Below are 27,788 nucleotides of genomic sequence, written 5' to 3' on the forward strand. Positions count from 1 at the left end.
AGGCTTTACCACATTTACACTTTTAAAACTATGGATCTTCAAAATTTCAGAATCCTTAATGTTTAGTCTCCAAAGTACGCTGAAGGAGTATTATTAAATTTCTATTGTACATGATGGACCCCACAAGCCAGAATCTTATTGATAAAATATCCCAAGCTACCCTGAACAAGTTGTCACCAGCACCAATACAGAGCCACTTAAACTCACACCTAAATTAAATACACACAGACCTTCAGGGCACATAAAGTGGAGTCGACATGGTCCTTCCAGGAAAAACGTGAACTTCAAAAATTGAGTCCCTGAAGCCAAGCCTTTGCAGGCCATATATAATTTACTGTTTCCTTGTATGAAAAACAGGAATTGTAACATCTACATCATGAGATCATTTGATAAATTACAGAGCATATTTTCTGAGATACAGTGGGTATACAAAACAAAGTAGTAGCTACATTTTCAAACTGAAGCCCATGAGAGGTTATAAAACCTGATCTACAAATTTAAGAGGAGAAATCTGAATCTGCTGTGAGAGATCATAAAGAATTAACAAAGACTATACCCAACGTTGTAAGAAAAAAGAAATGAATTAAAAAATGGAAGTCAACACAGAACAATGTATTACATAAAGCTTACTGCTTATTTACAGAAGCAGGGGAGCATGGAGTAGAAATGGTATTTAAGGTTTATCTTCTTAGACACCTGCCTCAGAGTGATGAATATAAATATTCATTCCATCAACCATGCTGAGGACTCGTGAAAGGCTTACATGCCCATGCCTTCTATAAGACATATGGATAAATGGGTATAGAGATGAACAGATGCATATATGCATAGATAAATACCAGATTACATTGACAATAATTATCAAAAGCATGGCATCTTAACAGCTTAAAGGATTATTTTATACATTGTATCTAATGTAAATTCACAACCAGGAAGGACTTAATAATAAAGTTAGAGACCGAACTAGACCCCAAAGGATGAGTTAAGACTTTCTTGGTAAACAGGGAACAACAAGGAGGCCCAAATAGGAAGGTAATTTTAAGCTTGGGGCACAACATGAATAAAATCAAGAGGGTAGGTAAGCAGAAATGTTAAGCAGAGAATGAAACAAGAAAGGAAGTTTTGTTTTTAAGTCTCTAAAGTAGCTATTAATTTATATTCTATTCCACTTCTGAATGAACAGCTTAGAAGTCAACAGTGTCTTCATTTTTTTTTTTAAATTAGACTCTACGGTGTTTCACTTAAAACCCCTTCCATCTGTTGAGATATGGACTGCCCACTACACTGACAGTCTGGGAGTATAGGTCATCTCTTTAAGCCAAAGGATACGTACTCCTTTACTTTTCCCATCAGGTATAAAAACAGATTCTTACAAATATATGATAAAGCCTGGAAACAACTTAGATGTCCACCATTAGGGAAAAGGTTGAATAAATTTTGATGCATCTTCACAATGGAGTAGGATATAGCTATAAAAAAAGAATGAGAAACATTTCTCTATGTTACTATGGAGTGATTTCCAGAATATAATGCTAAGTCAAAAATAACAAAAATTCAGGGTTGAGAAAAGTGTGTATAGTGGGCTACCATTTATCTGAGAACAGAAGGTTAAACCATAAAGTTAAAATTAAAAAGAATTTACTTAGAAGGTAAATTTACCTGTAAGGGGATAGAGAGAATAGAATGATGGCTCAGAGACAGAAGCCAGACTTTTAATACAACTTGTTTTTAAATTTGACTTCTGGACCACATAAATATTTTACATGCTTACAAAACGAAATTACATTTCAAAAAAGCAATCCCTAAAAATTGAAAATAAAATGAAACCATTTACTCAACCAAGTGTGCAGTTGGTGGCTTAACCATATGGAGAGTAACTATCCTTTGTAACCTAAAGCACAGTAATTGTATCATTACAGTCCTTTTGGGATATATCTCAAGGATACAAACAACTGAAGAGAAGAAAAACAAGTTTAAACTGTTTCTTAGTAATCATATTGTTAATAGCAGCGTTACCATTGTTATTCTGAGAACGCTGTGCATTAACTGAGGATAAAACAAACAAGTAATTATATGTGTTCTAATTATATCACCTGCTGTATCCTGAGAACGACTATTCTCGGCATGGAAGAAAGAAGATCCACATGCACTTCTGGCCTCTGAACAGGCTTGAAGCAATGACCAACCCACAGAAAGGAACAGTCCTGGTGTCCTGATCATACTTACAAAAGTGTACTTCTACTAAACAGACCCAGGGTTTCTTGCAGGTAACAGAAAATTCTAGGCCTAAAGCAGAAAATATATCACATACGCAGGGGAAATTTTGTCCAGGGTCATGTCATATAGGACTACATCTAGGAGTTAAATTCTATTTTTTAGAAGAAAATTAAAATACAACACATTAATTGGTCACTAGTGAAAGGTGCTAAGGAACCAAAAAAATGACAACTGGTCAATTAAAAGGAATCATTTTAGAAAGTTTTTCTTAAAAAAGTATTCAAGTTAATAAATGAATAAAAGAGGAAATGAAAACATCATCCCGTAACCATTAATAAACTAATGGATCCAAGCACTGGTTAGCCGCAGCTGCTGATTTCACAAAAAGAGAATGACTAGATATTTTGTCTCTTGATATATGATCACATATGAAGTAATCTTGATCAAAAAAAAAAAAAAACCTGAATCTGTTAAATCTATCATCAAATAATTTACAAGAACAAGAAGAACATGAGAAATTGGAGGGGGAAAATTCTCTGTAACTTAATAACCAGGTTTCTTCAACAAATAAATTTTGAGGGAGAAAGGGAAGGAAGAAAGGATAGTGAGAAAGAAGGAGAATAATGAATGGAGAGAGAGGGAGGGATTAAAAATCTTAAAAGACAGGGGCGCCTGGGTGGCGCAGTCGGTTAAGCGTCTGACTTCAGCCAGGTCACGATCTCGCGGTCCGTGAGTTCGAGCCCCGCGTCGGGCTCTGGACTGATGGCTCAGAGCCTGGAGCCTGTTTCCGATTCTGTGTCTCCCTCTCTCTCTGCCCCTCCCCCGTTCATGCTCTGTCTCTCTCTGTCCCAAAAATAAATAAACGTTAAAAAAAAAAAAAATTTAAAAAAAAAAAAAAAATCTTAAAAGACATATCAACCAACTGCAATGCATAAACCTTAACTGGATCCGGAATCAAATACATTTGAAAACACAATCATGAAATGGCTGATACAATTTGAAATTTGAACACTTACTGGATATTTGAAATTACGAACTGTTAGCATTTTTTAGGTACAGCAATGGTAATATGGACATGTTTATAAAAACCCCGCGATTTTTTAGAACTACATATTGAAATATTTATTGATGACAAAATATTAAGAGATGTGTTTCAAAATAACACAGATGGAGCACTGGTTGGGGGTATGGATAGGTCAGGATTAGCCATGGGTTAATGAATGTTGGGGCTAGTAGGGAATTAATGGGAAGTTCATCGTACTTTTTTTTAACTTTTGCAGGTGTGAATTTCTACAAAATAAATAATGACATTTATTTTTAAAAATATAAGACATTCAGTAACAACAAGAACACTCAATACATGAAGCTTAATTTCTAAATACTATCTGCTACTAAAAGAAACCAGGGCTCCTTGAAGAAACAGAGTCTCAAGTCCGAGGAAAGGAAAGTACAAAGTAAGCTTGGAACATCTATCTCATCCTAGAAAGCAAAGAAGTAAAAGAAATGAGAGCATGTTAAAATGACATAGGAACCAGCCTGAAGGGCTCCCACTGGTCAAATTTAGGTATATTTGAACATTAAAGGAAAAAAAACAATGATTATTTAACAATGAATTAAAAAAAAAAAAGGAAGCCATCAGTCCATAGTGATATTCAAAAACAGAGAAAAGGGAGAGAAAGTGTTACACAAGATTGCCAACCAATCAATATGGAAGGAATTAAAAAATTAGAAAATCACCATTTCTCAAATGCTAGTTTAATTATTGTTTCAGGCAAGGATTACAAATGCATGGGGAAACTGGTGGGCGATTGGTTGTTACTGACAAATGGGATACTCACCCAGTCCCATGCATAACAAATTAGTACTAATTGCATACAGGAAAAGGTATCTTAATACGGAGATCTGGTGAACATCTTCTTAACTAGGTGATCAAACTTCCATCACCAATAAAGGGGCCGTGTGACAGCATGCCCCTCTTTTGCTGATGCAATCAGAGACATAAACCTCATCTTTGCAGTAGTTTGGCCAAAAATGTTTAACTTGAATCCAGTCATGAGGAACAGACAAAGTCAGAAATATGATTTGGACTCTTCAAAAATATTAAAGAAAAAGCAGGGGATGTGATCTACCTTCAAGGAAACCAAATGATATGATATCAAATGCAATGTACAACTCTTACTCAAATTCCAGATGGGGGTAGGGAAGGAAGAAGCTATAAAGGACAATATTATGGCAACTGGAAACATTTTAATATGACTGTTATGAGATACAATTATTGCTTTAGTGTTCAACTTAAGTATTATAGCTGTGTTGTTTTGTAGGTCTTTGTTAAGCTAAAACAAAGTGGGGGGGGTGGTGCCTAGCTGGGTCAGTGGGCCAAGCATGCAACTCTTGATCTTGGGGTCATGAGTTCAAGCCCCACATTGGGCAAAGAGCTTACTTTAAAAAAAAAAAAAAAAAAAAAAGCAAGCGCACAGCCGATAGCACAACATATAAATAGATAATGTAGAAAGAGGAAAAGCAAAGTTTGTGAAATGTTAACCGTCAAATGGATCTACATGAATCCTGTAGGGCTGTTTGCTGTACTATTCTTCCAACTTCTCTATGGGTCTGAAATTTCCAAAATAAAAAGCTGGTGAAAAATATACTCTTCTATTTAGTGAAATCTGAATAGTGCACTACATACAAGTAATGGAGCGTCATCGCCTCTGCTCTTCTGGGGCTTCTCCTTGGAACTCTCCTTCTGATTGACTGCTTGCTCTGCAAATGATACCTCCAGGTTGATGTCTGTTTCAGAGGCAGGTGCCTCCTCAGGGACCAGTGGGATCAGCTCTTTTTCACCAACAACTAGACTAGATGCCTGGTCTGGGAAAAGAATGACTCAATTAATGTATTTTCTTTATTTCTTTTTTTACGTCTTTATATCAACTGTATACAAACCTCTGGAGGAAGTACTATTTACTATAGTCAGTAATTAATGGATATTTTAAAGGCAAAACGTATATGCAAAGAATCCTACCAATGGTGCATGGAGGGTATAGGGAAGGTGAAGACTAGAGTCCATAGTTCAATTGTGGAATCTTTGTTGGAGGTCACAATTCTTAGACCAGGTCAAATTCCAAAATTGATGGATGATCTCAAACTCTGAATGAAAAGCCTCACAAAAATTCAGTAGACTTGAATGGTTTTTTGTTGTTGTTGTTTTTTACACTGGGAGATTAAAAGCAAAAACAAAAAGTGGGAGGAGGTGGAAAGAGGTTACTTTTACTCTCTCTTAGAACTAGTGATACACCATTTCACTTTCTAACAGTGGAATAGATTCCTGGAAGAAATCTCTTCAACACCCCTCCTTTCCTTTCTGGAATGTTACCTACCTATCAGAGTAAGAATTCCAGAATAAGAGTTGGTACCAAAAACTTACCACAGTGGGAGTCAGCTCTAGAAGTACCTGGTACGTGAACTAACAGATTTTTCACCCAATTATATCAAAGACTAGGAAGGTTCTCACAACTATAAACCCTGTCAAAAAAAATTCTGGATATTTGTATCAACATTTCAAGAGTGTATAATAGTTTAACAATTTTTTGTCCGTTGTTAATCCTCTAGGAAAGAATTTACATTCGAAAACCTCTTTGCTGAAAACACCAGCTTCAAAGCTTTGGGGAAGATAGTTCTAAATTAGACTATTTGGTAAGTTTTTGGTTTAAACACAACTCACATTATAAAAACCTTGGAACCAATGACAGGATTACTGTTATTTTTTTCATTGCAGACTTTTAATTCATAGCAGACAGCTGTGAATTACAAAATAAACTTACACGCTGCATTTACATGCTTATATATTAACACCACAAGGCAACAGAAGGTAAAGTTGATTTAAAATTTTAACAAAGGCATGCCACTTACATATTATGCCTATTATTAAAACTACTGCCTTCAGAAAACTCTATTTGTAGTCATTTAAATTAAAAAAAAAAGTTTGCTTCACCCAATGGAAAATTAGGAATAAACACGAATCTAGCCTCATTACTTCTGTTTGATAAGCGGGGGAGGCTTCTGGGAGTGTGATCCGCAGTCACAGGACTCTGTGTTCAGATGCGCCCCCTGCTGGGTTTAATGCTCGACTGTTACTGCCTTGGAATCTGAACAAGAAGTCACATCTTCAGTTTGCACTGGGCCTTGCAAACTACAGAGGTGAACGTGGTAGCATCTCCCAGTTAAAAAAAGGCAGTAAACACTGCCCTAGGCCAATTCCAAAACTAAGGATAAATTTGAAGCTCTTCGATGGTAATTATCTGCTGCTACCTATGGCACGTTTACGTATTATTTGTGTTGTCATTCCAACAGCTTGTGACAATTTTTTAATTAGAATAACTAGACCTTTTTTACAATTAATTTTTAAAGTATTAACTGAAATGGCCAAAGTACAATTTTAGTTTTCTTCTCCCGCTGGTTTACACTGTTGTATGTTTTACTGTGAATATGTATATTGGTTTCCTAGGAAACCATTCGGAGAGGGGGAAAAAAAATGATTAGCCATTTTCTTAAATTAGAAGCTACCTTTCCAGAAGCAGAGTGTGTACAGACAAGAATTTTAAAGCTACCCCCCCTTTTTTTCTCCTCACCACCCCCATGTAAGAGTTACAATGAACACCACTGCCTCATACACACACACACACACACACACACACACACACACACACACACAATGTTCTCTGATTTCAAAACTGAGGGAAGAAATTATAATTAAATTGCAATATATTTAAAATATATGAATTTGCTCCAAAATGTGGCAAAAATAAAAGAAATGAATATAAAAGCCTAAGAGATCAAACGGTAGATCAAGTTATGGTAGACAGTAGGAGAAAGAAACAGTTTCAGGGGTGACAGAGACATCGCTACAAGAAATGGATAGTTAACCAACTAGTTAAAAGCATCTATGAATCAATGACTTACTCTTAGAAAAGTTAACAGAGAATTCAGAGATAAACCTTTTGACTCTTAAAGTCCTAAAGTGTAAATAGTATAATTTCCTTATTCTCCTTTGGTTGTTAAAGTGAACAATAGCACTGGCTTATAAATATTTGACAAAACTCCTTCAAGTTTTTCAATTGTTCAAAATATCCCAAAGTGCCTTTATTTTTAAAGAGACTTTTCCTTCCTGCATGGTCAAGAGAAAATAAGTAAATATGCATATTAACATGAAAGTTTTAAAGTTATTTGGATATTATTAACATTTCTAAGTGTATGTATAAAAACAACGGGCCTTGTATAATTTGATGAAAAGAATAATAATTAGCAGATTAATTGGAAATGGGACAACTCTTGCAACATTAAGACTTTATGACTTTTTCATTTAGGATAAATATCTTTCATTGAACATCAAGAAAAGCCCAAGTATGGGAAAACATTTAAAATAGAAAATGTCACTCACACCTTCAGATTTCAAACAGAAAGAGGTCCACTTTCACACTCCACACAATGTTTTCCATGCATTTCATTCTGAACCTTTCAAGGTTTACATAAAACTGGTTAATTTACTGTCTATCGAAAGAATGTGGCATTGCTCACAACAGGTGGAGTGGTACATACTCAGTGACACGGGGCTACACGTATGACATTACACATACAGTCTTATTATTCTGATCAGAGGCTCTATTCCAGCAAAAGTAGTTGTAATTCAGGCAAGTCGGTCACATTTTACTTGGCTGCTGCAAGCGAGGTGGGAAGTACTCATATAATGAACTTGCCCTCCAGAACTTCTGTTTATATAGCCTACATCACCACCTCTGGTGAGGGGGGAACCCATCAAGAAAAGACAATGTTTTCCTCAGTGTTCATTGAGCAACGGCCAGTCCCCCTTCCCCAAAGCATCCTCAGCATTGGCCTAAAAGGTTCATCTGTCTCTCTCAATGACCTAGCTCCCCGACAGGCCAGCACCAGCTATTTCTAGCTTGCTTGCCCCTTCAGTGTTTACTGGTACACAGACTTGGGGAAACACTCGGTAATATCATTCTGATATTTAAAAAAAAATAGAACCAAAGAAATTTCCACGTAACAGCAAGTGCTTTTACAGATATAAATATATAGACGTGTATGTGGCCATCCACACTCACATGCACACACTTATTTACCTATTCATTTATTTTGAAAGGCAGGGGCACAGGACAGAAGTTCTGAGGAAAGTACGGAAAGAAAAATGGAGATACTGGCTGTTCCAAGACTCCAAAATATCCCTTATAATCTGGGACTGACCTGATTGTGATGAGGTCGGGAACACTTCCCAGTCCTCCACAGTCTACCTGATACTCCTCCCCTACTGCTTCCAGTCCAAATACAACACTATTAGTGGCATTAACACTCTTAAAAACATAAACAAAACAAAAGGATAAGTCCCTGGGCTGGAATCTGGCAGCCACAGACCACCTCTGTTAAAGTTTTTAAACAACCCGGTAAGGATTAAATTTTTAAGCTTAATTTAGAATATTTTTTTTCTTTTTGCAAATAAGTGAAAAAAGCTATAAATTCTTCCCTGATTAAGCACCAATGAAGCTTACCATTTATTTTCATCCATGCCATGGAATTCTAATCCATTTCTGAAATAACAGGTATAGAAGAGAAAAAGTAGGAATAGGAGAGGATTATAATGAATTGCCCCCCCAAAATCCTAACTTTTAAGTCTTTATAAACTTTCTGAAAAGGAATCCATTTATGAATTGAGAATTTATTATTTCAGAACAGGACCCCAAGTTCATTGGCTCCACTGACTAGCCGTATGGCCTTGGGAAAGTGACTTCACATTTGCAAACATCAGTTCTGTCATCTGTAAAATGGGTCAAGAACAGTACCCACTACACAAAGTTCTTGAGAATAATAAATTAGGTAAACATCTTCACAAGGTACCTGGCACATGGTAAGCATTCAGGAAAACGGATTATGCACAGAGATGTAGAACAGAGATACACTAACATTTAAAAAAAAAAAATCAATGGGCGCTATATTCTCAGCCTTATGTAATTACGTACGTGGGCACTTTATATATTAGCATTTTAATAAAATTTGTTTACTAGAATTTGAAGGTGAATATTTTAAAAGGTTATATCTGTTTGTTATGCTAATCAATAGGAAAATACAAGAGAACAGGTCCAACATACCATCTTTTCCTTGATATTTGTTTTCATTTGTTCTGACTGACTGTGATTCAGTGCCATCTGGAGCCTAAAGATAGAAAGTGGGCCATTTAGTCATCTCCAACTCACAACCAGAGAAATGGTATTGTAAATAATTCCATTACTAACCTTTAGAGTATAGGAAACATACTCAGAACTACAACAACCACAGAAAAAAAAGTACTGCGGTTACAATCAACAAGCAATCATCCAACAAATATTTGATTACCCACTTACCAACTTGTAAGACACAATACTAAACCCCATAGGGAATATGAAAAACACGAAGAGTGTCCTTGTCATCAAGCACACCACTACTTAGTTGAAGGGAAAAGGCAAACTCATAATGAAAAAAAAAAAAAGGCTGATAATATCCAGTGACAGAGGAGTAGATAAACAATGTGTGATCCATCCACACAATGAAATATAATTCAGCAATAAAAAGAACTTGAGTACTGATACAGGCTACAATGTGAATGAACCCTGAAAAAGTAAAAGGAACCAGTTACAAGCTATGATTCCTTACCTAAGAAATGTCCAGAAAAGGCAAATCATAGAGACACAAGTAGATTAGTGGTTACTTAGGGGTAAGGAGGGGAATATAGGAATGATTGTTAAATGGGCTTTCTTTGGGGGATAATGAAAATGTGTTATAAATGACTGCGGTGATGGTTGCAAATCTGTGAATATCCCAAAAATCACTGAATTGTAGACTTTAAAAGGATGAATTAGATGGTGTATGAATTATATTCTGATAACGCTGTTAGAAAACAAAATTACAAGTTGACATGTAGGTAACAATAGAAATTCTTCAAATTAAAAAAAAAAGAAAGCTAGTAATAAATGTGAGGTAAATTAAAACTAAATTACCGAAACTAAATATAATACGAGCTCAGATAGTCAAAGGAATGGTTTTTCGTAGGGATTAGGGCAGTGACGCCAGAAGGCTGTAGTCCTCCGAGGGTTTATAGACACCTTCGAACATGGCTGGCTCCCTTCACCAGGAAGTGTGGCCAGGGAGTACTACTTCTTCCTTCCAATTAAAGCTTCAGAAGGAATTCAGGAATCAGGAGGGGAAATCATACACAAAGGTGTATCTGAACGAATCATTTTTAAAATAACCATTCTGTTGGATTTGCATCTCTGTTCAGATAAGGTAGCCTTTGTAGTCCTTTCAAACACATTTCGCCTCAGGCTGATAGCCACGAAGATCTTCTCCCCTTCACCTGCTATCTAAGAAGAGTCTAGAAAAGCTCTAGGGCAGATACGTAGCAGCCACTGGTGCACCTCTTAGAGGTCAGGGGTACTCAGGACAGCGTATAGTGACTAGCGCACAAGGGCTAGAAGGGTCACGACGCTACTCCAGTCCCCCTCAGGATAGAGCAAATACCCTCCTCCTTTCTTCGCCGACAAGCCTACAGAAGGTTAGCCCTCCACAGCACAATGAACACAGCGAATAATTCTAATCTTACATATGAACACATATTTTGGAGCATGTGGTCAGAATTGTTTTCCTTAGCAAGTGAAGATAACAGTGCAGATGGTATTCATTTCTGTATTCTATTTCCTAGTGTCAGCAAGGGCTTCATGAGGAAGCATTTAAAATGGAAGGGCTGAATTTGTACTTCTATGAGAACAGAAGAATTGCAAGTGAAGATGGTGGGGCCATGTTTCCTTGAGGAAGGGGGGACATACTTCTAATGGGTGGCAGTGTTCCAATTAAAGGCATGCTGTGTAAACAGGTTAACATTATTTTAATTTACTTGTGCTATTTCTCTCTTAATGATGCCATCAGATGATACAACCCACCAATTACTATGGACTCAAACCATGTGGCTTCGATATTACCAGGAATTTGCTGGGAAAATGCTGCTTCCAGCACCAAGTAGCAACATCCTCTTGGAGACTGGCAGGAATCCCACAGGACATATATTTTGCTTAGAACCCATTCTTTCCCCCTCCCCCTTTTTATTTCCTCTTAACTCCCCTAGGGAGGGTTCTTTAATTGGGAAGGAAATATCATAATACCATATTTCCTTACCACTCATTTTCCTACAGCTGGAAACCTAGTCCAGTCCTTCAACTCCAGTGGCTGTCCCAAATAACCAGTGGGTGGTAAGCAAGTGTTTAACTGCCTCACAGCAGCAAGGGACCTGCCTGGAACAATCCAGTGCCCCCAAAACTCCTACCAAACAGACTGGATTTGATCCACAATTGTCCAGGCAAATAGAGTAACAATCGGAACTGTTAAGGATGTCTTGGGAGAATAAAATGTCTACAAAAAGCGAAACAAAAAACAAAACAAACAAAAAAACCTCTCTACGTGACAGAAAGATACCATAACTACAAGGTACCTGTTTTTGTTTAGAATCGTAGGATTTTTTTTTTTTTTTTACCCTTTATTTGTAGTATAAATAGAATCTCATGTTCGGGTTACTTGATAACAGAATCATATACGGAAACCCAAATACAGCAGGATACGTAGCGGTTAAAAGCACATGCTTCGAAGCCACACCAATTTGGGTTTACTATCTACGGGACATTGAGCAAGTTACTTAAAGCCTATGAGCCTCAGCCACGGAATGGAAATGGTAGTACCTCACTCACAGGACAGCTGTAAGGATTAAATGAAAGAAGGAAAGTAGTTAGCACAGTAAGTGTTCAGCAGTGGTGGCGGCAATTATTACTATTATCGTCAGTGTTCGAGATTCCTTTCGTGTGTCTTCATTCCGACAACCCCCCTGGGTCTTCTAAGACCAGGACTATTTGGTGACACCTAAAAATAATCCAGAGTGTAAATCAACTTTAACCCTAAGAACATCATTTAGTTCAGGTGACTTTTTTTCTTTTTTTAAAGCAAGATTTTCCTGATTAAGGAATAGATGATATTAATTTGTCACTTGTGCAAGCTCCTTAGGTCCTCCTGGATGAGTGAAAAACAGCCCCCCAATGGGCTGCTGCTCGAGGCCACAGAGGTCTCTCACGGTCCCCATGCCTCCCCTGATAGCTCTTCATTCATCAGTCCCACATTCTCACCCAGATTCCAACAGCTTCCATAATAAATTCATCAGCTTGACAGACATTTACTCAAATCTTCTGTGTGCTGGGTGTTGTGTTAAGCACTAGATACAAAGAGGAAGTTATTTCATGTTTCAGGGGTCTTGCTTTCTAATCACACTGCAGTTAGCTCCCTCACCCTCCACTTCAATTCATCCCCAAATGAGGCTGGGGAAAAGCACATATTCCTGCAAGAGTTAATAGATAAGGAAGAATCCCTTACCTCCTACTTTTCTGTAAGTAACAATTGGCAGTCACATTGTCTGAGGGGTCAGGGCTATTCCTGATGCTGCAAGGACACCTAACACAAGGATTTTCGCACTGAATGTTAACTTGTTTACAATCTTCTGCCCCAGCAGTATGACTCCTAGAAGGACAAGGACGAGGTCTCTCTTGATCACTGCCAGCACAGAGCCTTCATGCCTAGCATATACGCACTCCCTAAGTTTTTAATGATTTGAATGAAACTGGATTGGGTCAGTCAATTCAAAGCAATTATTCCTTTGTTTTAACATCAAAAAAGAAAACCTACTTTTTCTTTGGACTCTGTCTGTTGAGCAAATATGTCTCTGACGTCAGGAATCTGGTACTGTTTGTTTTTTTTCCTCAAGGTCTGGGAGACCGTCTCTACCCGTTTTTGAACAGCTGCTGCCTGGGTCCGGGTCAGTGTTGACAAAAACACCATGCTTTCTTGGGGATCTCCAGCCGACTCTCCAAAGAGATTGGATAAACCAGCCTCCTTAAGCCACTCTTCTTCCAGTTCTCCCTCTAAGACGGTAGAGAAAAATGGCATTTAAGGTCACAAAATATGATAACTTTTACATTTTTTAAGCTCCTCAAACACGCTTACTGACATTCTTCCACCGAAATCAAACCACAGCACTAAGAATCATTATCTGAAACTTGGACAACTGCCATCAACTTCAGCCACAAAGATATCAAATTTTAGATCCATTTCATATATACTCAATTAAAAGTTTTAAATGACTTCACATGTGATTAACCTCTATCACTTCTCTGCAGATTAACCAGAGGAGGATAATACTGTTCTCTTTCCAGAGATGAGCAAGCAATGAAAAGATAACTTACTTCCATCAAGTTACAGAAGGAAGGCAATGCTGGGGATATCCATTAAAGCCCGTTTCTTGGCTTAAATTCAGCACTGCCCCAGAGTCCAACACTAATTGATGGAAAGGCTGTTTTTTTTCTGTTCGCTGTAGCTGACATGGAGTATAGCAAAGAAGGAGAGCATCCAGACATCAGGAACTAAGCAATTTTAAATTTAAGGTTTTAATCCCCCTAGTAAGCACATCAGATTTTTTTTTCGCAAATTAAAAAAGAAACACTATTTTAAGGGGATAAAAAAGATGATAGGAAACTAATTACCTAATAATCAATTCAAAACGCTGAAAGCAGAAAGTAAACAGTATTAAGATATATAAAAATTACAAAAAAAAAAAAAAAAAAACAGAAAGAGAAGTAGAATAGATTCCCTCCCAGGGCTAAGTTTATAGAGGAAAATGAAAGACCAACGACTTGAGAAACGAAAGACCTTCATCTACACTCCATTTCTCCACCTTGGTAGCCATGTCCCTTTGGACAAGTCACATAGCTTCAAGTCAACTCTGTTTTCTCATCTGTCACCTAAAGCACAGCAGCCCTGGCTGCCTCATAACCAAATGAGAGAATGCCAGCTACATGGGAAGAGCTTTGCAAAGCTCTATGATAGCCCATCTACCCTTCTACATCCTATGAACTCCTTGAGGGCAGAAATCAAGTGTCAACATCCTTGGTTTCAAGAAACAGAATGTAGTGCCAGGTATTCCGTATTGCCAGGCAATAAAAACTGTTCACTGACGTAAAAAGCCAGCCATTATTATTAATGCCATTAATGCAGAACTCAGTACACATGTATAAAAACAATTTGGCAGGGGAAAAAAGCTGGTCTCGACATGATAAGTAAACAAGATTCAAACACAGTGTCACTTGGTCCATTAAAAGTTAGAGGTAAAAGTCAAAACAATTTAAAGTTAAAGAAAAGGCACGGGCATGTAGAAACATTCTCAATTCTTCTTCATGATGACCTTATGAACAACTACCTGCAAATTCATTTTCATCTTGGAAATTTATGAAACAGATAATGACACACAGCTACATATCAGGCTTGACTACTATTTTCTGTGGAATATTTTCTCCTTATTCAGCAGACCACTGGTATGCTGCTTCCATCTTGAAACACGGAGACAGAAAGGTTGGGGGATCCACTGATTATCACAAATAAGCTCAACCTTACTGGTGAAGTGAGAAAGAATGAGAGTAAAATGAAAGAGAGCTCAAACAAAAACACAAAAACAAAAATGAGTTATCATTTTACAAATCTGAGAAATGTTAAATTAAGAAAAATCTCCAGGGGCGCCTGGGTGGCTCAGTCAGTTAAGCGTCCAACTTTAGCTCAGTTCATGATCTCTTGGTCTGTGAGTTTGAGCCCCGCCTTGGGCTCTGTTCTGACAGCTCAGAGCCTGGAGACTGCTTCAGATTCTGTGTCTCCCTCTCTCTCTACACCTCCCCCGCTCATGCTCTGTGCCTCTTTCCTTCAAAAATAAACTAACGTTAAAAAAACAAAAGAAAAATCTCCAATTTTTCTTTTTAAAGTATTATTGGTAGGTTTTCCAAGCAATGTTATAGCAAAGGGGAAAGAAAAACCTCTGTAGGTAGATTCAGCTGCTTAAACAACTCAGTGCTAAGTCACTGACTTAAGAAATCCTGTTGAAAAGGAGATCATTGTGAGTGGGTCAGAAGACACTGTCTCTTACTTTTTTGGCACCCGCATCAACTGACACCCCAAAAACAAAACTTACAAACTTATGGATGGCACAAGGCATAGAAAGAGAGCTATTATAAAAGATGCCAGACCTGGTCATCAAAACCTTGGTGACTGCTTGATTCCATGAGATTGAAAGAAACAGCATGAATTTTAAGAGGAAAAAAAAGTGTATGTTTCTTCTAGAATATCAAATATAGGAGTGGAGATTATGGGAAACATGGCTGGAAAGAAAGTGGAGAATTACAAACCAACAAAAGAAAGAAGTCAATATGGAAGCTAAAAACACCAATGCCATCATACATTGTCCAAACCCATACCCTCAGGTTAGTTGGCTAAGCCTGCAGCATTATATCCAATCGGGTGTACTATACTTTGAAAGATAAGATGACCGACACGGAGAAAGGTCTGAAAATCACCTGAAGGACTGGTGTATGTAAATCTTTTTTTTTTTTTTTCCTTCTAGAAGGATTTGGTGAGGTACAAGATAATCATCCTCAATTATTTGAAAGGCTATCCTGTAAAAACAGAACAGGCTTGTTCTGCTCTTCCAAAAGGCAAAACTAGGTAGAATATGGAAAACTGTGAATCAATAAAATAAAGAACATCAAAATAACTCAAGCTGACTGACCAATGGAAAAACAGGATCACTGCAAATAGTGAGCTTTCCACAAGCATCTAATCTCACTAGAGAAAAAAGGACCGTGTAGCTAAAATATCAGAGAAAGGAAGTTTAGATCCTTTCAAAGATCAAGTCTAACCCCAGGAATGTCTGATGCCGTAAGCCTAGTCAACAAGATTCCAGCCGTATCTCAGACTAAGTGAATGTGTTCTTGCCATTTAAATTTGGCAGCTGCATCCATAAATCTGCTACAAACAAGTAATTTTTCAAGTTGAAAGGCCAACTGGCATTATCTTATTTTGGCTGTCCTAGCTTTAATTTTTGTTGCTGTTGTTATTCTCCTCTACATTCTCCTGTATCCATCTCTCATAAATACATACACAAACAAGAGTTTTATTCAGTTAGTCATTACCATCAGGCTCTTTGACGACCACCACCTCTTGATCTTGTCTGTTCTCACTAGATTTCTTGATATTTTCTAGTTCGGTCCAATAGTCCTCCATAGATAGTTCATCCAAAGAATCCTGAGAACTTGATCGGTCATATGGAGGTTTTTCCGAAACTTTGGTGACTTCCTGGTTCATAGTGTACTGGCCATATTTGCGACTATAAATTCAAAAGAAAACATGGTTCGTTTTAACAGATGAGGAAGCAGTATAATTTCTAAAACATCAGAGCACTGACTGAAGAATTTTGAAACTCTTTAAGGTCCCCTTAGTAAAACCAAAGAGATATATATTTTGAAGCTATTTACCTTGAGATTCCAGTAATTTTAATATGCCTGTAGAGCGAACAAAGAGTTTCATTCTCTATGAAAAAGTATGCAAAGAACAAACAACGATAGAATAAACCATTTTTCCATTTTCATTTCATGTAAATCATTTTAAGACTCCTTTCTAACCTAAAACTTTTTTCTCAGAAAGCAACAGGTTGAATCTTGACTACAGGCTATTGAGATTCAATTCTATACAGTATTTCATATTTGTTATTTATATCTGCAAACAAAACTCAGCCATTATAGAGCAAGTATCTGCAATACATGACATACCATATGAATTTCCTTTTTTATTGTTGAAACCAAAGCCAACAGATGAATGACATACTAAGTTTGCTGTTACATTCTACTATAGAAAGCCACTTTCAAATTTCACTTATAGATGTACCTTTGGCCGATCTGTGGTTTAAAATACACTGAAACTTTATTTGTTGGGGGAAAAAATCATTTATTGGCAATGCTGAATAGCTAGGAGTTATCTCTTCAACATTTATCTCAAATATTATCTACCAAGGATAAATTGACTAAAGGTATTTTTATAACTTCCAAGTTAACTACGTTTTTTTCATTATAAGTCACATCCCACCTGATACTAAAAGTGAATTAAAAGACCTGATAATAAGTAAGTATATATATCCCATATATAATAGAAATACTAACTTCTGTTTTATAATTTTTTATATTGAGCTACAGGGGGGAAAACCCTAATTACTTTAAAAAGGAAGTTTTTAAAGGTATGGTGCTTCCTCTTTATATTCAAAAATTTTTTGAAGATATAATTTACGTGGGAACAATAATTGGTGAACTAGCGTTTTGTTATTCTAATTTCAAATTGCTCCTTTAGCTCCCAAGAGAATGTTAGGAAGTAATACTTTGCTACATTGGTTTTCTTACTTCACATATGAAATTAAAAAGAACCATAAAACAAAATTATTTAATAGTAGGTGAATATTTTCACATTTAAAGTGGCCTTTCCCATAATTATTTACAACAGTAGGATTTAATAGTACATAAGGGAGACAGTCACTAAACTCTGATCAGTTCTACCTAGCAGTTTAATTCCAACTGGTTTCTTAGAAAGTCAAAACACTTAATTTCCTGTTGCTACAAACAAATACAATAGAACTGACTACTTAACTGTAATATGCTAACAGGACAGTTTTATGCCTTTGAAGATAGTTCTGACTTGATTATGCATTTTAATAATGCCAGTAATGAATGAACAATCACTCGAATATCTCCCCAGTAGCAAGTCTGGAGCGGTGATGGGTGGGCATTAGGACTAGGGCCAACAGGAGGAAGTCTGGACATAGTTGTGTGAACCTCTTTCCTCCAGTCTCCATTGTCCATTGTTTGCCTCCCCCACCCCTTAATTCAAGGGGCACTTCCTCCCTCCCTGCCCTAACCGTCCTGTTTACATCCCTGTATCCCATCCTGGTCCCCTTTCCTTGCCCCAGTGGCCATACCTTCAGTGTTCTCATTTTAGAGTCTCCACTCCTGATTCTTTAATTAAAATGTGAACGTGAAAGCTATCTCTCTCTTAAAAACAAAAAAAATAAATTTTTACTTCCGTGATCAGCAACTCAACCTATCCCCAAGTCCTGTTCTATAATCCTGCTTTACCAGGATAGTTAAAAAATCATTTACAGGATGTCTGCCAAATTCATGTTTGGTTTGTTTCATGTCAAATATGTAGATGCCCTATCCTCATATTATAATATGAGATCCGCTACCTTATTCCTATCTCCTGCACCACTTAGTACCACGGGAGACTACAATACATACTGTGGAATGTGTGACGTGTAATGACTAATGCCAAATAATTTGGTTTATCTGCTCACAGAAAAGAGGTGCAGTTGAACTAAAAGTACATTAAGCTTTTCACTTCTGAAAGAATGTATTTATTCTGGCAAGAATTTTCCAGTAAATTTCCATTAAGATAGCATGGGCAGAAAAATGCAAGGGCATTGAGCAACAGCATTGTTACGTAAATATACCTTCTATATCAAGCCCTGCTTTCAAAACATGCATAAAGCAAAAATCTAATCACCTAGTGCTAATGAATAGACTCAGTATTTTTACTTTAATAAGATTCAAAGCTGAATATGTTTTTTACCACAACTTGACAATGTGGAGTCCTATGAAATGGAGAGGTTTTTGTTTTTTTTTTCCTTTTTCAAATCATTGGTAAATGTTAGAAGAAAACATTTTCTTTTTTAAACATTAGAGGATGGGGAGGAGAAGGAGGAAACCATTCAGTGGTAGACTACCCTTCTTAGCATGCCAGGTAGGTTACATTTTCTCTAAAAATGTAGCGGAACATTTTTTAAGTTACAGTTTATGTCAATAAATGCATCGTGGCACTTCTTTTCTTAGTACACTCTACATTTGAACTCCATACAGACAATGGCTGAAAGTGTGGCCCTTCTTAAAACTGTCCTGGTAAGAGGCCAGGTAACTAGTTTCCTCTCTTTGGTTTTCAGGACTATGTTATCTGATACCATGTTCATTGTGCAAACTGGGTTCCAGAACATAAAGTAACATCTGCTAGACATAATGAAGTGCAGAGCAGAAATATTTTATATTTCCAAAAAACCCAAGGTAACACATGGTGCTAAAATCAAAGGAACATGCGGTTTGTACCACAGGCAACTACCCATCACTTCCACCTGACTTACTGGCAAACAATTGTTCTTCCTCACTTACCCTCCAGAATCCTATGTGTCAATCATCCCAGGGCCACTCTTCAAAAATGCTCACATTCCTCACTTTTTCCAGCTAAAGCCACCAACAGATCTAGACAGTGTCCTCTGATAGAAGTGGCTTCCAGCTGGTTGCAACCTCATGCTCTCGCATGTGTCACAGCATCGTCGCCATGTCTTTTTTTCATGGGCGCTAACATGATCAGCAAATAGTAACTTAAGAGACCCTTACGGGCCTTTATGGAATGTCCTTTCTTTCCCTCTTGCTAGCATGTTCTTATGCTGTGTTTCTAAGAAAAAAAAAAGGCGGGGCTTTGTTTCGTTCTATTTTTCCCAGGTATATTTTATCCTATGTTTCTGTGATGTTTTTTCCCCTGGTCAGTGAATTTCAAATGTAATTAGATCATTCAGGCCTCTTATTTACTTTGTCATAAAGAACGTTAAATTGGTCTGACACAACTTGTTCTTCACAGGGAGGTGGATGGTGCCATGCGTTTAGGCTGTGGTCTGCTAGACGAATGAAAGCAAGTTGACTGATGACTCATTCTAGTACCAATGCAGTCAGAGAAATGACATGCAAATATATGGAACTGGGGGTAATAACTACCTCTAGGATTCTGGAAAATCACATGACTTATCGAGCCCTAACATTTCCTACCTACAAAATGGGAGGAATACCAATAACCTTGAATGTTTTGTTGTGAGTTATCAAGGGAGAATTCTCCTCCTGAAATCCCTCCTGGGTAACCATGAAGAGGGTGTGGAACTTAGTATCACTGGTCACTGTAAAACTGCTGACTATAAATAACTGCCCCTCCCATAGTTTAATAAGGTCACCTTTGCCCTCTTCTAATGTTTAGAAAAATTACTTATCCTCTCGGAGGGCCATTCTTGAGCATTCTGGTCTCAGTACTCCTTTATACACTTAAAAACTTTCAAGGACCCCCAAAGAGCTTTTGCCTATATAGGTTATATCTATTGATATACCTATTAGCTATTAAAATTGGGAAAAAAATACTAATTCATTTAATGAGAATAATTGACATCTTAACATAAATAACTCTGGGGGAGGGTAAGCCCTATTGTCCATACAAAAAAAAAAAAAAAAAAAGTAGTGAGATGAGTAGCATTGTTTTACATTTTCTGAAACTGTCTTTAATGTCTGGCTTAAAAGAAGGCATCTGGATTTTCACATCTGCTTCTGCATTCAATCTTTTGTGATATTGCACATCATGTAGTCTCTGGGAAACTCCACTGTGTTCTCATGAGAGAATGAGATTGAAAAGGGCCAATAGCATCTTTGTGTTATTACGAAAACAATTACGATCTCCGAGACCCCTAAAAGGGTCTTGGGACCCCACCCTGCCCCCACCGGGTGTTCCAGGACCACACTCTGAAAACCGCTGTTCCAGTATTTCTCAAAAGCACCACCTAATGGGTCTCAAAATGCACTTTTCAATTCTGCGGGCAACGCTCCAGAAAGCCTTACTGAAAGAAACAGCCATGCTTTCCTGGTGACTCTTGACCTACTTCTTTGTTTATTTTAGTTTAGTTTCACAGCCTTTCATCAAAACTGGGACTCATTCCAGTGATATACCCATATTTAATTTATATTTCAATGACAAAGAATAGAACTGTCATTTAAAATCCTCTACCTTGCCAATGTCTTTCATCATTTGCTTTTATTTATCATGGACAAAGGGGCAGGAATTCTAAGCTTTCCTTTGGGCCAGTGTATTTGAAAATGTGTATTTTCTTTATCACTCCTTGGTCATCCTTACCTCTCCTCTCCCTCAACCATCTCAGGGCAAATTTATTTGCAACTAAGATGTTTCTTTGAACTCATATTTAACTACCTGGTCCGATCTCTACTTTCTGTCCACTCCCCCCCGCCCCGAACCCACATCAATACTCCTGTTGTTGCACTCATCAGTCTGTTTGCTGTTCTGCCCCTTCCAAGAGGCACTTCTGTGGCCCAAAGTCTGCTTTCTTGAAGTCTTCTGATGCTAGGATTCAGATTTGTTTTCTTACAATATCCTCTCCAAAACAGTTATACTTTCTTTCATGTTCCTTATCCCAACATTCATTTCAATGCGCAGAAAGAAGTGACTAGGTTGGGGAGAGCCTGGGGGAGCTCAGTCGGTTAAGAGTCAGACTCCTGATTTCTGCTCAGGTCATGATCTCACGGTTCATGAGTTCAAGCCCCACATTGGGCTCCGCTCTGGCAGTGTGGAGCCTGCTCAGGATTCTCTCTCTCCCCTCTTTCTCTCTCCCTGCCCCTCCCCCCCACTCTCTCTCAAAATAAATAAATATTTTAAAAAGAAGTAACTAGTTTGGGAGATACAAAACGGAGGAATATGGTTTATTTTTGTTTCGCTTCTTGTTCTGTTTTTAATGCACCCCCCCCCAAGAAAAGGTTCTTACAGCATAACTTACTATCAAACATAATGACCAAGTATATTTTAGATAAAGCCATAGTTATTGAAGCATGAACTTTAGAACAGTATTGGATCCTAGGTATTTAAATCTATCCCATCATTTTCTAAATGAGGTAATGAGGCCCCAGGGTTAAATTCTCCCTCAAGTCACCCAGCAAAGTGATGGTAGAACCAAGATTAGTGCCCTCTTTTCTTCTGCAGTCGTCTTATTACACCAAATAGACTAGAAAGGTTAGAATTTACTTTTTTTTCCTTTGCATCAGACACTCTTTCTCAGTTTGTACCACACATAGCAAAACCCAAAGTGATCATGTTGACACAGCCTATAATTAACGTTTTTAAATGACCAGTATACTTATCTAGAGAAAAATACCTTTTAACAATCAAACCATCTCTCTTTGAAATGCATGAGACATCTTTTCCAAGGCATTTTCTAAAATATTCTTTGTGTCACTCTGAGACATGACTTCACATGTACCTGTTTTTGAAACACTTTCTTTGAAGAAGTTGGAAATTTTCAAAAATGGTTTTAACTCACTCTGCTTCTCCCCATATATTATCTCTGTGTTAAAAAAAAAAAAAAAAAACAAAAAAAAAAACAAAAAAAAAAAACCAAAAACAGAAAACGTGTTTTGTGCTGTGTGGATTTTTCTTTCACTTGGGCAGTGACATTAAAGAAGTAATCACTGCCATCATGAGATGGTGCCACTATTAATGCTCTGTAATGGCCCCGTCCATCAGAATACACTGAATTTGAATGAGTATGAAGAGCACAGACTACGAATGACCCAAGTCATTTCTTTCCCCTCGGAAGCCTATTGTTTAGCTGAAAGCAGTAATTATTAGAAGCGGTGCTGACATCCAGGAAGAACGAACAGGGACAATGCCCAAGGCAGCAAGAAGTAGATGAGAAAGCAACACCACACCGGCCTCTCCCCACATCCAGGCAGCTTTGAGAACCCAGGAAAAGGGATCCCTTATCTCTTCTATTTGACCCAACTGCTACAGTTTTTGGTTGTTTTTTTTTTTTTTTTAACGTTTATTTATTTTTGAGAGACAGAGCATGAGTCGGGGAGGGGCAGAGAGAGAGGGAGACACAGAATCCAAAGCAGGTTCCAGGCCCTGAGCTGTCAGCACAGAGCCCGACGCGGGGCTTGAGCCCACGAACCATGAGATCGTGACCTGAACCAAAGTCAGACGCTTATCCAACTGAGTCACCCGTGCACCCCTAACTGCTACAGTTTTAAAAATATATGAAGTTATATTTCACATTTCAAGTAAATTTACTTTTCCTCTTCGTATACACTGTCCCTTTCATGGGGGGGGGGCGGATAAAAATTAGGCATTATTTCTTTCAGCATTTTATCTCTTTAAAAATAAAAGTCAGTATTTGTACAGCACATTAGTCTTCACTGAACTTCCGTCCCATTTTGACATACAGCAAATCAATGAGCAACTGAATGGATGATCTTCCACTTACACAACACTGCCTAAGCGATACTGAGAGGAGCAGCCCCCTCAGTGACACTGTCAGGAGTTGGTTTTGAAAACCCGGCTTTATCACTTTTACAGAAAACTATGGCAAAGCAACTTACATGCGAATAACACTGAAAGAGCAGGGATAGAGGCAGCTAACACCAGCAGGTCCGACAGAAAGTAGGGAAGGCACAGGACAAAAACATGTGGGAAAGTCAGGAGGCAACCAAGGCATACTGGAAAAAACGTCCTTTGTTTCTATCTACAGACACAGGCAGGTACACACAGGGAAAATTATGGGCTAGGGTTACAGCCTTTCCACTTTTAGACCCTCCTTCTGAGTAGAAGTGAGATTCTCTTGGTTCCTGAGCTCCCCAAACTTCTCTCGGGAGGCCCTGCTTCCTCCTCACCTAGAGGCACAAGTAACCAAAAGGGAGCCGCAGGGCCTCAAAGCCAAAATCGTCTTCCAAAGACAAGGGTAGAGGGATTTGCTGTGGGGCTTTGACATAAAATGTCAAGATCTCGGAACAATGGCCCAAAGCATATCAAACTGAGCTTTGCATATACATTTCATTCAATTATCCATCCCCATGGCTCACATCCACCTGATACGTGTTTCTGTTGGACACATTTCTACTTAGGGACTCTTTCCTTTCCTTGTTCCGGTTAGCTGTAGAGCCACCTGGAGATTAGACACCAGCAGCTTCTTTGCACTCTGGCCATAGGCTCTCCAGTTGGATCTGTTTTCTAGTTGTTGTTACTCAATTTCATATCTTGATACCTCTCTCCGTGGGGGGTGGAATAAAAGCATTCCCCTGCTTCTTCAGGTTCCCCACAGCCCTTACCACATCCTGCACTGTGATGCTACCTTTTGTGTCCCTTAAGGCAATATCCTGTGTTTTGTTTTTTTCATCTGGGTATCCTTGAGTTCAGCAAACTGCTTGCCATAGCAGATGCTCGTAAATTCTTCAATTATTAATTTAAAATTGTTCAATTATTGTTGCCTCCACAACAACTTCCTTTTAATTCCTAAGGTGACTTTTATTTAACTGCACAAAACTTACAAAGGATTAAGACAGGAACATGAAAAGTAGACAGTAAAGAAATTAGTCATCAGGAAACCTTAAAAAGGCAATTACTAAGTAATTATTGTATGCCTCTCACTCTTGAGTGTACTCTGAAAGTAGGCTTCCTTGTGAGGAAATAGAGGTTACAAAACAAAGAACTGATTTCATGTTAGATTACACCTAATATCAAGTCATAAACAAACACTGGCTTAGGTTTTGTTAAGCTCACATTCCCTGCTTCCGTCCTGTCAACTCAATCTCTCAAATGAATTTTAAAATATTTGTTCAGTGCCTACTATATGTTGGGCACCTTCTCAGAGATGTCTGTTCAACCAAGCTGCTCAAACATTCATCATGAGATAGATTATAAATGCCACCAACACCAGGTACGGGTGGAATTTTCCAGTTCCTCACTAAACTCGTGGCCCAGACAGCCCTGCAGCATAAGCCTCGGGCCTCTGCGTTAGCCCAAATGTGCTTCAGGCCATGTGGGGTTCACCAATGCTTTCTCACAAAGAACTTCACTTCCTCTCTGACTACCACTTGGATCTGCTCACCTCCGCTCATGTCCCCCTCTTCCCGCCCCCACCACTCCCTAAACATTTCTGTAGATGCAAACATAATTTGAGGTCACCTCCACAGCTCATCCTGGGATCCCTCCCTTTCAACTGCTCTGTCTCTCTCAGTCTTCGTGGGTTTGGCGGAAACCCATTCACCGGCCCATTAGTAAGGCTGCTCTTTCCAGAGACGGAGTCCAGCTTCCTCACCACTGCTAATACCTGGTTCTTACTTCACAGCAGTCACGTGGTTTCAACAGTAGTTATCAGCCTCCCAGGTGTTCACCAACCTTTTCTCCATTATATTTTTATTGCTCTTAACAAATCAATGCTTTTGCCTGTTTCAAAGCTGTGCTCCTCTCAAGGTATCTACGCATTTCCAGAGGTGAAATGAAGATTCACTAATGAAAACCAAAAGTCTTCCCATCTTCCCTGATGATCTTGGACTTGTCATTCAGAAGCTCCCTATCAAGCCTTCTATTAGACCAGAATTTCATCGTTACAGTTTACCAGAGTGCCTTAAACATACATTAATACAAACACATAAATTTACACCAACGTACAACCCTCCATATAAAATTTAACAATATACTTCAGAATCTGTGATCCAGGAGAGATTTCATTCTGACTATCAGGTAATAAATTACAACTTTTCCAAAATCCTCCTCCAGTTCACAGAGTATTGATTCATAATGCCTGCCATCATATAGCTACTAACAAAACATTTGTTGATATAATACCAAACTATGAACATTAATTTTTTTTTTTTTGAGAGAGAGAGAGAGCGAGCGAGCATGAGCCAGGAGGGAAGAGGGAAGTGGGGGGTTGGGGTAGAGAGAATCTTAAGCAGGCTCCACAGTGAGTGCACAGCCTGATACAGGGCTCAAGCCCACAACCCTGGGATCATGACCTGAGCTGAAATCAAGAGTCGGTAGCTCAACTGAGTCATTCATGCGCCCCTGAATATTAATATTTTTTTGAAAAAATTTTTAATGTTTATTTTTATTTTTGAGAGACTGAGTGTGAGTAGGGGAGGGATGGAGAGAGAGGAAGACACAGAATCCAAAGGAGGCTCCAGGCTCTGAGCTCTCAGCACAGAGCCCAACGCAGGGCTTGAATTCATGAACCGTGAGATCATGACCCGAGCTGAACTCAGACGCTTAACCAACTCAGCCACCCAGGTGCCTCAACATTAATATTTTTTAATTTAATGTTGGAATAGTACTGAATATAATACTGGTTTTACTTATTGCCTACGGGCAAACCTCTTGCCCTTCATAAAACTTTTATATACATATTAGCATCAACTTTCCTATGTTAATAAAAACATGGACACAAGGCATAGTCGGAAAAAAAAAACTTTTGATAATAACTAAAGACAAAGACATGGGCATATTCTGGAAGAGATGTGGGCATTATTATTAAACTCTTCTTTGGGACTATTTATTGAAATAAGATGGAGAAATCATCTCAGTGGGGCTGTAGAAGTATAAAACCAACCTTCACCAGCCAGCAAAAGAAAGCCGACAAACATTGGAAGAAAATATTAAAAGGGGAAAGATACCTGTGTTAATGCTACATAAATAGGCAGAGGATATTTACACATTATTTCAAAATAATACTGAAGAATAGTAATAAAACTGAAAACAGTAGCAACAAAATGACAACTACTTGGCTAAGAAAAAAGAAATCTGCTTCACTTAGGCTACAAAGTAGAATTTTATGGGTAGCTCCAAATGACCCTCAAATACCATAATTTTCCACCTGTAATACTGAAGGCCAGGAAGTATTTTTATAAGCCAGGTGCTAAAAGTCAGCTCTGCTGAGTAGATTGGGGGGGGGGGGGATAATTTCCACCTAATCAAATAATTTAGCCGAGCTCAGAAACAATTCATCCATGTTTTCACCACATGTCTTCGGCAATCAGTTACAAAGTAGGATATGTGAATATTACAGGGCCATTTTTTCCTCTTTAAATGAGATTATCTAAGGCCCCTGTTGTCTTAGAATGCTTTAAAATCTCAGCTGACCCAACCCAAGACACGGGAGTGCAGGTAGCCTGAAAGATACATGAGAAATAACATGGGCGACTAAAGACCGTTTCTAATCGTTAAATACTGCTTGGAGTGGGTACTTTAAGTCTAACATTGGAAGGAAAACAAAAGAAAACAAAAATCCCACGAAAATAAATGTTTTCAGTAAAAGCCACTGAGCTCTGTTTAGAATTCAGGAACAGGGTGCAGGGGGCAGTGAGACCTAATGTGACCATGAGGGATGATGGGTAAGGGTTTTATAGAACCTTCAGGGGCTGAGCAGAGGAAATGCAGGAGGTAAAGAAAAAACTAATTTAGTAAGAAAACATAACTAAAGCTATTCATTAGCATTACCACATCATCTAGCAGTTTTGCGGGCACACTGAGCTCTGGTAAATGCCACCCACAGGCACATAAAATTCTGGGAAGATTAAGTCTGCCAAACTGGAAGAATATGAACCTGCCCTAGTTTAATTCCTGTCTTAAGAAGAATCCTGAGTCTCCCACTCATCACCAGGCTTATGCTAGCCTACTGTTCACTTGTTGCGTACGCAGAGCAGCCAAATTCCCACTTAACTGAAAGCAATATGGCATCTGGGTCCCCATTGCCGTTCCCTGTGGGAATCTGAAACAGACCAAGAAGTTCACAAGTTAATGTCCTTGAGAGTTCCTTCCCTAGCCACGACCAAGGCTATTGGCACTCTGTAGAAAGTTGATACTAAATCGATGTTCAGCTCAAGGACTGCCACCTCTACTCTTCCATTGCCGTCCCTCTCGCTCTCCTCTACTTTCCCCATTGCTCTAGATTTGGGTTCTCCTTTCAAAGAAACAGCCCAGACTGATTGATTTCTATT

The 27,788-nt window shown here is 38.3% G+C and overlaps 1 protein-coding gene across 4 annotated transcripts in view; it reads right to left on the reverse strand.

Moving 5' to 3' along the window:
- Nucleotides 1–27,788, reverse strand: part of ARHGAP18 (Rho GTPase activating protein 18) — a 124,057-nt gene that overhangs the window by 43,169 nt on the left and 53,100 nt on the right. For all 4 annotated transcript variants that reach the window (XM_032593242.1, XM_030316315.1, XM_030316316.2 and 1 more), the window contains exons 2-5: nucleotides 16,299–16,492; nucleotides 12,976–13,211; nucleotides 9,372–9,435; nucleotides 4,904–5,082 (exon numbers count right to left, since the gene is read on the reverse strand). In XM_032593242.1, the coding sequence (XP_032449133.1) occupies nucleotides 4,904–5,082; nucleotides 9,372–9,435; nucleotides 12,976–13,211; nucleotides 16,299–16,492 (673 nt within the window). The remainder of the gene's footprint in view (nucleotides 1–4,903; nucleotides 5,083–9,371; nucleotides 9,436–12,975; nucleotides 13,212–16,298; nucleotides 16,493–27,788) is intronic.

This window comes from Lynx canadensis, chromosome B2, assembly GCF_007474595.2.
Source record: "Lynx canadensis isolate LIC74 chromosome B2, mLynCan4.pri.v2, whole genome shotgun sequence".
Lineage (NCBI taxonomy): Eukaryota > Metazoa > Chordata > Mammalia > Carnivora > Felidae > Lynx > Lynx canadensis.